This window comes from Lepisma saccharinum, chromosome 26 (genome assembly GCF_977018435.1).
Source record: "Lepisma saccharinum chromosome 26, izLepSacc3.1, whole genome shotgun sequence".
Taxonomy (NCBI): domain Eukaryota; kingdom Metazoa; phylum Arthropoda; class Insecta; order Zygentoma; family Lepismatidae; genus Lepisma; species Lepisma saccharinum.
In genome coordinates, this window is record NC_139254.1 from 9058496 (window position 1) to 9072871 (window position 14376).

At 36.7% G+C, this 14376-nt stretch overlaps 1 protein-coding gene across 1 annotated transcript in view; it reads left to right on the forward strand.

Annotated features, from left to right (window-relative positions):
- Positions 1–13978, forward strand: part of LOC145979745 (LMBR1 domain-containing protein 2 homolog) — a 36617-nt gene extending 22639 nt beyond the window's left edge. The window contains exons 9-12 of the mRNA XM_083112730.1: positions 2737–2842; positions 4905–5106; positions 5386–5499; positions 8507–13978. Coding sequence (XP_082968856.1) covers positions 2737–2842; positions 4905–5106; positions 5386–5499; positions 8507–8751 — 667 coding nt within the window. The 3' untranslated portion in view covers positions 8752–13978. The remainder of the gene's footprint in view (positions 1–2736; positions 2843–4904; positions 5107–5385; positions 5500–8506) is intronic.
- The last annotated feature ends 398 nt before the right edge of the window (positions 13979–14376 follow it).

Genomic DNA, 14376 nt, shown 5'->3' on the forward strand with positions numbered 1-14376 from the left:
GACCTTTGATGTTAAGAAATCAAAATCACAGACCGTACCTCTCTACTGGCAGAATTGTGTAAACGTGCAGCCATTTTAACATGCTCTAGGTCACAGGATAACCACCAACTGACTAGCGAAAATATGATTGCTGGGTGGCCAATGGACTAGTTGATGTTACAGCGCAGGCACGATCCACTCACTGTTACCAGTCACTTTTTATAAACAATCGGTCCTTATTTTTTAAACGCATCTAACAACAGTTTGGTGGAGTCCACATATCCTTAGAATATTCAGAATATGAAGTTAATGTCAATAATGTGTCAAAATATGTGGTAAAAGTTAGTTACGTTTTACTGCCATCATGATATTCTCATGACTTAGTACTTAATCCAAGAATGCTTAAAACCAAAACTTCACAGAATTCTGTGGTATAGTTGAAATAGTCATATGAGAACCAGAGGAACCTAACTCCAAAAATACGTTTTCAGTTTTGTTTAAAGAAACTCCTGTGAAGAGCTCTATTTGGATCGGCATATCTCCACTTTTAATCCTCAGTAAGGTGGAGTCCCGTACCTCCAATTTACTGACTTTTTTAGAGCCAGGCTTATTCCTAAGAACACATTCTTTCCTCTTTCCTGTAAATTTCGTACATTGGCGTTACTTACGTCCCTCTGGTTCTCATATGACAAAATGTAATGCCTGTTTTCCAGTGGTTGAGTGAAAGAGTTCCTTTTGCAGAAGCACTTACATTAATATAATTACGGTTGGGTCACATTGAGCTGTAGTAAATGTACCAATAATTTTACCAATCTGATAGATTCATAAAATAGCCTTGACTTTGTGCAATGTTGTGCCCTTTTGTTGTATTTTTCTGAATTTAATACTATAATGCATACCCAGGTTGTGTAAAGCAAGTGTCGCAATATAAAATTTCATTTACATAAGGCAAACCCCATTGCAGTTACCTTGTTATAGACTGGAAATGAGGTTCTGGGTTCGAATCCTGACCTGGGCTTGGATGATTGTGAGTGTCCATTCATCAATTTCATCACTCATCCCTATCTTTGCAAATTAGCCAAAAGTGACACAAAAAGCAAAGTAAAATAAATCAATCAATCAATACTGGGGATGGGACAGATTAATCGGTACTCTATCGGTATCGACCGATATAGGCATATCTGTTTAATGGTAAAACTACAGATTATTTTATCGATCCAATATATCTGTAAAAATCTTACAATTTAGTGCAAAATTCTGCCATGTTGTTATAATTTTTTATGGATAATCTTTATGCTCTACTTTTTAAAAATGTAAATGTCTAAATATGCAACTTCTTTTGCTCTGCAGTCACCTTGAAACACATATATTAAGGAGGTCAATGAACCATTCAGGTTCTTCAAAGACCATTTCAAATTTTGTATCATATCGATAGGCTATCAGTTTTCGGTATCGGTAAATTTTATTTCGCAACGTGAGTGGTTTCGGATAAAATTTCATATCTGCCCATTCATATTACATACATTAATTAAGGAGATGAAGTAACCATTCAGGATCTTTATTGAATATTTGACAAATTTAAATCAGATCGGTAGAATATTGTTATTGCTATTTTTCAAGTTTATGTTGATACTTTATTGGTTTCAGCAGAAAGTTCATCAGCCCATCCCCCATTACCATGTTGTTGTTATGGCTATTTTTTCATATGTTTACCAAAGTATGTTAATGTGAACTTGTATTTTTGTGTCTGTTAGTGTGGGTCTTACCACCTGTGCATGCTGTTATGGACTGGGTTGGAGCATAAGTCACAGCAACTATTTTTTTTTGTGAGAATGTGGAACCGGCACGAAAATTTGAAATATACAAATGGAAAGTGGTAGTGTATGGTACTGTGAAATGTATGAACAATGCAGATCATGTGTGCACCAGTTGTGTTGGAGAGAGAATGGAACAAAACATCCTTAAACATAGCATCGTGCCGCCTTAAACATAGCATCGTGCCACCTTAAACATAGCATCGTGCCGCAAGTCAGAAAGCATGCATTAGCTTTACAGGAACAAAAGAGGTGCATACTATGGTAGGACACTATTGTCCACAGTTTCCACCAGCTCCATATGGCATTCTCTAGCATTTCTCCCCCGAAGAACACAAATGCTGTTCATGCCGTGGCACGATGGTTTGACTCTAAGCCAGACCCTGTGGCAGAGTGGTTAGCACATCATGCTACGATGCCCGGGATGGGTTCGAATCCCAGCCTGAGTATGGATGTTTGCGAGTGCCCATTCATCAATTTGATCATGTAAAGTAAATCAATCAATCAAAATAAACAATGGTTGACTCAAACAATGAATTACCACTGCCCCCTGTACCATAACTGTTCATCACACTGCCATCTAGTGACGTTTTTACATACTACAGAAAGAATATAGTTGCCATGACTTATGCCCCAGCCCTTGTATACTGACAAGGGTTAGTTGGTAAAGTTATTTAAGGGAGCTTTCAGATTGAATTGGTAACGGACGTACAGAAATAAATGCAACCTCTCGTTCCAAAGTGGCACAAGAAGCTACACAGTCGCTTGATTGTCACTTAAACTCATTTTCTCAATTGCATGCATCGTTGTGCCTTGGGTGCACATTTTCAGTGTTTTTTTTCCCTGACTGAAGGAGCATGTCACAACTTGCCTCTTCAGTCTGAATGCTCCCCCAAGGCTGAGCGTTGCCTGCTAAATATTGAATTGGTGACCCTTGTTTCAGGATGCTGTGTCGTTTGACTCCCCCTATGTGCTTAAACTTCTTGGGTTTGATCCACATGGACAGCCACATTATAAAGAAACACATCCTGGAGACGTTTTACACTCAGGTAAGGTAAACACAATGCTAATGTCATACGTAGGGCCACATATTTTACGTAAATAAAAGATGAAGATTTCGGTACAAAAACTAGCCATATTTTGGTATCAAAGCCAGTATATAAAATTGCATTTCGCTGTTAAAATGATGAATAAAAAACTACATTTGAACTACACTTATTGCACAAAATAATGTGAGTGTGTTAAGTTTATACCTGTGTAAATAATTTCATTTTTGCTACTCAAATATTTACAGCAGAATTAATTAATTGTCCATGGTTCGCACACACACAGGATAATTCAGACTTCAAAAAGTGTCACATCAGTAAATAAACTCTAAGTTTCATGCTTATTAACTCATTTTGCATCATTTCATGACAAAACTTACTAAGAAAACATTCCTTTGAAAAACTTGATAAATTAACATTATAGTGTGTTACTTCAAATTTCATGTTTCTGTGAAAAACGATAGCCATACAAATATGGAGGAAGTCAAGAAAATTCATTTATGATTTTTGCCCATATTTATTTGTATTGCTGTAAACTGGTGTGAATGTGTTGCCATGGTTTACCACGTGGAGTAGTAGTGAATAATGATGGACGTCATGTGGAACATGTAATTGTGTAAGAACGGGCATAATAAAGCTTTGGTTTGAGTGCAGGACTTTGAAACAGTGGAAATATTGTTTTGAAAACAAGTATATGTAATTAAAGTAAATGAAAACTATCACTTGCATTGTTTATTCTTGAAGTTCTATTTGTATTTTTCTTATATAATATATCCGGCCCCTGTGGCAGAGTGGTTAGCACAGTACGATGCCAGAGATCCCGGGTTCGAATCCTGGCCTGGGTATAGATATTTGTGATTGTCCATTCATCATCACTCATCCCCATCTACTCAAATTAGCCAAAAGTGGCACAAAAAGTGAAGTAAAATAAAGCAAATCAAAATCTTATTTACGCATGTATAGTGCGCGTGCGTGTATAATGCGCACTCTGGTTTTGGATGGGTAAAAGTGACAAAAAATTATATCTCGTATATAATGCACACTACAATCCAGTTTCAAGAAATGGCTCTCTTAGTTGTAGGTTGTAAATCTCTTCCTATTCTGATCAAGAGTGAATGACATCATACCTATTCAATTGCTCATTCCTTCTTTTCCAAAATATATACTTTTTCTTTCCGTGACTAATGTAACATTTATACGAGGCACATTCAGGGCCTTCCAAATAGCAATTAGCAGCACAAGATTTCTTCCATTAAGGAATTTACACACTCCATGTATGTCTTATTATTTGGCCAGTAATACATTTTAATTTTTATTATCTTTTTCCTTATGTTTTCTTTCATCCAAAGTACCATAAAATCAGAACGTTTCTTCATTTTTTGATGAACTTATTTCAACCGCATTTCACATTATTGTCGTTATCTTGTATGGAATACTGTTTCCATATTCAGAAACTGCAGAATTCAAACATTACAACGATATATAACGTGGTAGAGTTCCGTAAACATGAAAAATCAATGCAAGTGTCCCAAAATCATGTAATGACCCTGCCCGGTTTCATGTTGGCTGTCTGACTTATTCCGTGCATAATACGCACCACAGTTTTTGGGGGCAAAAATTTTGAAAAAAAAAAAAAATGCACATTATACATGAGTAAATACGGTAATATTCTGCCACTTATAGTTAATCGCATTTTTGATTGGATAAAAGAATACAAGGAACAATTGATTGGGTCTAGAACACCAAACCTTTTGGTGGCATGTTTGTGAATTGACAATTTGATGTGCTTAAATACCAAAGTGACACATATGTGTCAAAACATTAAGTGAATGAAGAAGTCTTAACCACAACGAGCATATTTTCTGTATTTGTGTTTAATATAAAATGGTTGTGGTTACATAAACAGTATGCTAAGATTAGACCCTGTTGCCTGCTTTAAAAATAGAAGATATTTTCTAATAGTTTCATGGTGTCATCAACCTATCATCAGACTATTGCAAATGGTAGCATCAAAAACGTTCCGATTCTGAACAAGTGATTTGACTTGTTTTCTTGGATCTTGCAGGTAATGGGGCACATGGATGTGATCTCCATCGTTTCAGATGGTTTCAATGTGTATTTCCCCATGGCAATGCTTGCCTTCTGCCTAGCAACTTACTTCAGCATTGGATCACGAATGTTGACACTTTTGGGATTCCAGCAGTTCGTCGGAGATGACGATGTGACAGCTGATCTCGTTGATGAAGGCCGAGAACTTATAAAGAGAGGTATTTGTTCCTTTTTTTAATGCTTGTAGATTGGTTTCATTGGATAGTTTTCTATTCTGATATTCATACATTGGAACTTTACTTTCTCACGTTCATAATAATTGTAATCGTTATTATTTGTGCCTTTACCGCAACCACATAAGATGGCACATTACTTTTAGTTGTTAGATATAGGTGCATTCACATGCCGATTTTTTTCATACTTTGTGTGGTGTTAAGGATCATGGAATGCACTGAAAAGAGATTTTTTTTAATGATTTCTCATCTTTATATCTACAGAGAAAAGAAGACGCCAACGAACCGAGGATTCCGTGAATAGACGGCGAGAATTTCAAGAGAAATTTGGTACAGGGTCGAGCTACCGCACCGTTAGACAAAAAGCTGAAGATCGAGGTATTTTTTTTTCTTTCAAATAAATTCATCATCAGTTATAAATCCCATTTCTTACATTCAATTTATTGCAGTTTATTAGAGAACCAAATTGCCTAATTTGTTGATTGTAACGATGGACTGATATGATATTTAAGCTGATATTGATAAAGTACTGATATAAAATTGCAAATGTTCCTTGAAGAACATGAATTGTTTATTGACTTTAATAGACATTGACTGCAATGGTTTCTCTTGGAAGGAAAAAATTGTGATTTACAAAAGATTTTTACAAATATATTAACAATATGTCTGAATTTGGCACTCAGTGACAGTCCATTTATAGAAATACTGGATCAGAAAAATTATCGACAATTACACCAATTTGTCCATATTAACCAATGCTGATAAGAATACTGATGATTTCTGATAATTTATTGTATAGTCTGTATTCTATAAATTTGCATGCTGTTCTGTTCTCCCATATTTTTTGTAGTTATAATAAACAATAGAGTCCTCCTCTGTGGTCATGCGGTCCAAGGTGCTGTGCTTTGGACTCCAATTGTGGGACGGCATGGGTTCAGTCTCTGGGTTCTCAGCCTGTGTATAGAATGTTGGCAACCCACCATCGTGACGAAATTGGGGAGCTACGAGTGAGTAGCGTAACCCGGTCTCTGAAATCTCCTATAACGGCTGACGGTTCGACGTGCTGACCTCATGTCACCCCATTACCGGTTGAAGATCTTCACACCTCTATGTAGGGTTGTGGGAGGGAGACTGGCAGTCGGGAGATCAGTCTAGGCCCTTCGAGGGCTGTCGAGCCTCGGGATATTAATAAATGATAGAAAATACTAAACCCCATGGTACAACAGACCTTTCAGGCCTCTGCGTACCAAGTGTTGTTTTTCTTGTTAAGCAAACCAAGTCCCATCGTCACTGTTTTATGGCTTTATACACCAGAGCCCCCTACTTATTGTTATTTAGTTTTCGAAATGTTGGGCCTAGAGGGCTGCATAGTCTGCCTTTTACCTACCCACTGCCTGCTTGCCCGCGAGGACAGGTATACCTGCTCGCCTGCCCACGGCAATGAGTCGACTTGTGTCTTTACCCGGGTTCTTGGTCTTCAAGGCACTCTGCGCTTACAAGGTAACTGGGCATTCAACAAGACCCGGGCACCTGCAAAACCTGCTGGAAGGAAACAGCCCTCCGGCAGCATGTCGCTCCAGGTGTTTCATCACCACGTGGACAGTTACAGCCAGTGTTGCCTACTTACGTAGCTCCTAAATCCTACGAAGTCCTAGGAGGAGCTCTCTCCTCCAAGGAGAATTTATATACTTAGCAATTTCAGTTCAGCGTAAGCAGTTTTTATCTTATGCCAGGAAATGCACGCAGTATTACAGCTTCATTTATCTAAATGAATGATCGAGCAAACAAAAATCTCATCACTGAAAACTAATTGTTTTTCATTGCATGGTGCCTTAACCAGGCACGCAGTGGCGCAACCAGAGGGGGCAGGGTGCATTGCTCACAACCTTGGACGGAAATTAAGTCTAGCGGAGGGGCCAGGGTGGGGGTCAAACATTAAAGTACAAGAAAAAACAGGCTAGCAGAATTTAAGAGTAGCAGAGCTAAAGGGTACTCAAGATGGAATTAATTTTCATATTTTTCTTGCATTTTCCTTCCAGACGGCCAACGGCACCTGCAGGGGGGGAGGGAATGGAGAGGTAATTGCAACCCCTTGATTTCAAATTTTACGAAAGTAGAAATATGTTATAAAATATTATACAGTCTCATCAAGTTCAATGCCATAGCAAAGGGGTAGCGGGAGTCGGCCCTGAGCGCCGAACGATCTAAGTGAGAAAAGTTTTAAAACAGAGAATGCTATGGTGGCCCGTGATATTATTTGCTATTAATGTTGGTTTGTTACGAGTTGGATGAATTGATTATGTAATACGTCGCTCCATGTGAAAAGAAAATATTGTAGATGGAAATTTTACATGCCATATGTATGTACATTCGGAATGCATTTATCATGCACTTTCTTTCTTTCAAAAACAGTTTGTGTGCTTGTTTTCCATTATTAGCTAATGTGAAATTGACGTGTTGAAAAAAAAATATTTCTAATCCTCTGTTTCAACACAAATACATGAGAACGGACTTCTACCCCCTCTTTGCGTGCCCTTTTTGCGTGATTTATGAGGATAATAATGCCTTTCATGCTACTTTATTACTATTATTGTGATTATTGTTGTTGGCACGTTTATCCAAGTACTTGAAACCCCCCCTCCCCAAACGAGGGTAACGGCAATGCCCCTGGCTGGCTACGGCCCTGGTGTTCGCAGTAGAACAGTGTGTTGTTCGACTCGCGACCTCGGCGTCGAACGTGACATGTTTCAGTCCTGCCCTATATCACTATATATACGTATATTGGTTGTTTACGACATATACTTATGGATCCTGTGCCACGGAAAACCTATTTCAATGTGTGTGTGTGTGGGGGGGGGGGGGTAGCAACATTCGTAAATCTCATTTCATTGGTGATGTGGCTTACGAAGCTTTGAGTTCCCTTTTTTAAGTAGTGAAAATATATTGCAGTTGGTAACACCGCAGAACGATGTGGGCCCGGTGCAGTTTCTACTCGAAGCAACTACGTCATGCAGAGGGAGGGGTCTGCAGTTGATGGAAAGAACGAACTGAGACCTACTAGGTATCGGAAGACTGCGGGTACCCGGCGGGTCTACAATGCCTGCCAGGAACGATCTGGGCAGGTGGTCAGACAAGCTGCTCAAGCGAGGGTGTTGCGCAGGTTGCATGGCATTTCAGGAGCGATGTCTCGCGAACGGGTCTGCTCCAGGTCTTGTGCAGGCCTCTGGTTGGGCCAGCACTGACATTTTTGAGCTACAACTGAGAATTGAACCAAGGAAAGGCGAGTGTACTAACGATTTGGCTCTGGGGAGCTCTACCAACAAACAAGATATTAATTTGTTTTATGTTCAGTTCAATTTACAAAACATTTTCTTTTTTGTTTCAGTGAGACCACTCCATCGAGATGACTCGACAGAGTCTGCCCGAACTGTTCTCTTACGAGACGTAGAACCCGTTGATTACGTAAGCAATAACGGAGAGTTCTACTCTCATCTGAACAGCGAAGAACGAAGTCACCTTTCTGGAATGTACCAGAGGGAAATGGAGACGTTCAATGAAAGCAACACGTTCGGAATGGGACCTCGAGATCGTGTGGGTCCTCCACCTAGAGGTATTTTCGACGACGTTTAATCATAAAATTTTTCAGCTTAGCTCTGAATTTAAACTCTTGTTATGGCGGTGGGAGGTAAGATCTGTGGTATGTATCAATTACACCTTAACTTTTGTAAAGAATTGTTAACATAATATTTACAATTGTTTCGTTTCAGTTTTAATATTATAATATATAAGCATACATTTAAGCAATGTTATTATTTGTTTTTAGGATAAATATTACTGTGTAATCCAAAATATTTATAATGAGCCGAGGCTAAACTCTTTACATTTAATTATGCGTCTGTGACTTATTTTGTCATACGGTGAGTGCCATTAGATTGTAATTTATTTGTACGCAATATACCAAAATACAGTGAATCGATACAATGAACTTGTGACGGTTGTGTGAAGATAGGTTTGACCTTGTATTTTTATTTATTTTTGTACAGAGCTGGTTGAATTATTTACTCACAAAGTTTATGTGTGTGTTTGTTCATGTGAATATGTAGATATGTGTGTGTGAGAGAACTCTACTTTTCTTTCCTGAAAGAATCTTCATCTGTTTGTAAGAGGAAAAAGCCTTAGATAACTGTAAGGAATCACTGTGACGATTCATTCAGTTTTCACTTTAGAAAGAAACAATGCTCACGTTCTTTGTAAGAATTGCGTAAATTGCACCATTGTAGCATAACGCATCCTGCCAGTAAAATGTGAATTATAAATGAAATTATGTAATGTCAGATATGCTTAAGACATGCTTATTACAATGTAAACGGTTGGGGTTTGTTTTCTTGTAAGCAGTGTATTAACAATCCTGTAGTATTTGTATGATCTCTTAGGTTTAAACTCATCTTACATTCCAATGCTTTATATGTGCTACACTAACGCTACACCTAGGTTGTGAATTCAGTACATTTAACTGTGTATTTCTTTAAGGCAGTTCTCATTGCATGTTGACTGGGGGAGAATGGAAGTTGACATAGGCTGTAGTAGCATTTCATCAATTCAGTAACTATGCAAGTGACATCAAGGAACTACAGTATATGCACGGCCATGAAATTAAGTGGGTGGTAGAAGTTTGTGGTGTTGCCACGTTGGAGCACAACCCCGTCTGTTCGGAGGTTTAAGAGAATGAGAGATCTCATTGTAGAGTTTGTCTTTGTAATCCATGTGATACAAACTGACAGTATTTGCTCGAAAAGTCAGGGATGACACAAAAGTTCCCCGGAGAGAGGTCGTACTAGACAATGCAGTCTGGTTGACATTGCCCCGCATTGCGCGGAAACGAGCGACTTTTGTCCCACTCTCGCTTTGCTTTTCCCGTATTTGGCAGCAGCACAATTCTGGCCAGTTGCCTATTGTCATGGCTGTCATTTAAGTAATAAACAACAAACTATTAATCGGTTTTCAACCTACAGTTCAAAGTAGCAGTATGGTTACTGTATGAGCCACATGCAATTCAAGTATAATGTCAGGTTTTCAAGGTGAAAAATCAATTCTTAATAAAAAGTTATTTATATTAACATTTTACACTAAACATATACAAAGAGTTCTTTATGCTTCTTACTAGGGATGGATCAATATGAAATTTTTGGCCAATAAAGTACCAATATAAAATTTACCAATATCTGCTTTTCTACCAATGCTATATAAAATTCCTGAAGAACTGGGATGGTTAATTGACCACCTTAATAAATTTATATTACCAGATAACTACAATGCAAAAGAACCTGCATATTTAGTCATTTACTTAAAAAAAACTTCTGTGTGTTTAAAAATTGTAACAAAATGGCAGAATATTGAAATAAGATATTTATAGATATATTGGATCAGTAAATATATTCGTAATTTACAAATAAACCAATATGTCTATATCAGCTGACACCGATAGCGTACCGAATATGTCCCATCCCTACTTCTTACTATGCCACCTTGGTGGCTGAGTGCATGGAATGCTGGTCTCTGATCATAACACTCAATCTAAGGTTCAAGTTCCGGTGTGAGCATGGAAGGTGTTTTTTTTTATTATTATTATTATTATTTTTTATCACAGTTCACTAATGCTAAATAATAAAAATGCAAATTCTTGCTATGTGAATCATTTATGCACCCCCGTTACCAGAACCATCATCAGCGAGGCCCAAAACGTGCGCCGTGCAGAAGAGTCCCATGCATTCTCGATATCAGATGCCTTGACCTTCTCCCAGGTACCAATCGATCAGCGGCTGGTAAATCCTAGAGCCACTTTTGAAGGAACAGTGTTTCAAAAATCCCCACACAAGATCATCCACTCTGGACATTGAATCGAGTTGGCATCGGATGCGGTACTGACCACACCAATATAACTCTTGCATTACTAATTTTTTTCATCTCCAGTTTACGAATTGATGAAGCTTGTGTAACAAACAGCCTAGGTTGCCATTATTCCTCAGACGCCATATTTGTTCTGGGTACGAGGTTTAATTACTTAATTTACACCCAACACTATTTTTGTACCCCTTGAAACATTTGCAATCTGCAGTTATCGCTTTCCACCAATGGCAGACTTAAAGACTGTTAAGAAGTGTATGAAGTTTCACAGGGTTTGTACTGCCATGGCGGAATATTGAAATACTTTTCTTGTAACATTTAAATGTTTATTTTTGACTTACCGTGACTTAAAAGTTCCTCTACTCTTTTCCAACACGTTGTTGAAAAACAACTATAATATTCAACTAAGCTTTCTAAAAATATAGTGTTAAAGGACTGAATAATAAATTGAAATATAGCATGAATATAACATTATACATAAAACTTATTAAATAGCAGCAGCCAAAACAATTAAAAGTATTAACCGTAAGAAAAAACTTGCTTTGTACTGTGTAGATTATATGTTGGCTATTTTGTAGACAGTTAGAAGCATAGGAAAATTTGTAAATTTTGAAGGGAAAGGTAGGCTTTTTTTTTAAAGTGTGTAATAATGAAAATAGATGAACAATAATTAGAATCTTGTAGCTTGTAGTGTTTGTCCTATTGAGACTTTTTGATCATTTGCTTTCGGTAATTGAAGACTGTAGTGCATTATTGTGCACTAAAAATGATAGTAACGTTTCCTGTGTAAGTTTGTAAATCCAGACTATTTTAATTTTTAATGTTTTATGAGCTGTTTCTGCTTTGAAAGTTAGTTTTAAATAGGGTTGAGCCGATACCGATGTATCAGTATCGACTGATATCAGTTTTATCGGTATTGGAAAGTATCGGTTGGAATTCATCTAGCGATACCAGCCGATACTTTTCCGGCATATTGATCTTCACGGAGTCTGCCAAGACACTTTCGCAGTGTCTAATTATCCTAGAAATTATGCAAAATCCAAACTTTCTTTTCATTGTGCACGAATTTTGCATGATAAACCATATTTTGTGATTACATAACATACATTTTAATATTCTGATGTAATTCTTGAATATTCTAAAGCAAATTGTTTGGAAAATTGATGCATATAATTGGAGAAGAATATTTAGACATCAATGTTGATCAATATTTTGAACAACTTTTAATTATTGCAATTTTCAAGTATCGGTATCATTATCGGTTTAAAGTGGTATTGTCTCAGCCCTAGTTTAAAATAATTAAAAGTGTTGAATTGTGTGGACTTTTTAACAACTGTACTTGGTTTGTTGTATAATGAAGCGTTTCAGAGGCTGGTTCCGTCTCTGTCTTCAAGTTAATGTACTTATTTTTTCTGAATGTTGTTTAATGATAGTTAAGCCTCCACCTTGTAGTTTGGACAGGTAGACGTGCTGTGGTGACATGAAGGCAGATTGAAGTAAGACAGAAAAAGAAGGGACCACAGCCAAAATATCTCAATTTGTGTACAATTTTCAGATAGAACATTTGCCACGTAGCAAAACTATGCAACCCTAAAGACGAAGGCAGAACCAATCTCCGAAAAGCTGGTATGTATAATAAATGAAGTACAGTGGTTAAAAAGTCCAAACAATTCATCGTGAATCAGCCAACACTGATTGGCTACAAAGAGGAATTAGGAATGTCTTAATTTTACATCATGTCCTAGTTTTACTAACTCTCAACTGCATGTTGCACTTTCCAGGTTGTACGGTATTTTTAGTTATTTAAACTTTTTATAACACGGAACATGTACTTCAGAGTTCTTTCTATTAATAGAAAATAAACATGTTGAAAACAAGTACGTGATTCACATTTATAAATATATAAACATGTATTGTCTTGAAACATTTATTATTTTTTAATTGAACTTACAGCATTACAATTTATCTTCAAGTGTCCATTGAACTTTTTTATACTTGTATTTATTTTTAAATTAAGGAAGGTTATGCAAATGTGTGTAAAAAAACAACTAGCACAATGGGATCTAAATCCTTTGTTTTTCAGTGACCCACGTCTAAAAAATATACAATGCAGGAAAATATTGTATTATTGGGACCAGGAACATTGAGTGTATAATACAGGTAAAAGTAAAATTGAGGTTTTATTGTATGTTATTGTCTTTACCTTTTAAGATCTGAAGCTGTTCATTGCTGAAGTGCACTATTCAAGTCATAAGAATTTTAAAATCCACAACAATATCATGTTACCTCAATTACTTACAAAGTTTCATTGTTGTCTTAACACTCTTTCCACTTCCGTAATTAGAGTGAAATTTGAAAAGCAAGCTGTTTCTTTACACTTTGTATTAACTAGGTAAGTTGTTTAATGTCACATTCTGATGACCTCGTCATACAGTTTTAAATAGGACTGGCACAATACCACTTTGAACTGTTACCAATGCAATTTCTGATACTCTTCCCAATTTACCAGGGTTTTGTTCGAATATATTTAACTGAAGCTGTACTTTAACAAAGATTTAGACTTGCTTTAGGATTCATCCTGGATGGGGAATGGCCACATTATGTAATATTTTTACAAACTTCATGCATACAAGAAAGTAATTCTTAAAGAACGAAGTGAACAAATCTTAACCACAACTCAATAAAATTTTAGATTTCCAAATATTCAATTTTATCAAATCCCAGTACAGATATGCAGTGGAACTCAGATTTTACGTTCCCGGATTTTACATTTTTCCACCTAATACATTCATTCTTGATAGTCCCAACATAGTAATATGTCATAAAAAAAATTCTCGATTTTACATTATCCCGCATTTTAAGTTTTTTCAGCTTGGTCACCTGAAAAACGTAAAATTGAGGTTCCACTGTATAACAATGTAAGTTCACTATACTGTGAAAAATATCAAAACTGGTAGACACCCTGCGGAATTATCCAGTAGTTCATTGTTTTTAAACATAGTTTACAAAGTAAGAGAAATGTGTGGTTACTGGTATATTAATATTTCAGTTTTATAATCCTTAAGTACTCGACAAGATGCTGTAGTTACAAAAATATTTCTTTTACCTATATATTATGTACAGTAATGCAAAACTTTGCACATATGTAATTCTTTGGATGGTTTACAGGATGAATGCAAGACCTTTCGTGTTGTATTTTCTAATCATAGGCCTATATTTCTTGTAAATTTTCTATTTCCTAAATTGCAAAATACTGATTTCATGTCTCCCTGAAGCAGCAGTTGTATGAGTGTGTTTACTGACCTTTCACGATATATATCTAATGATGTTTCATAGTTACATGTAAATGTG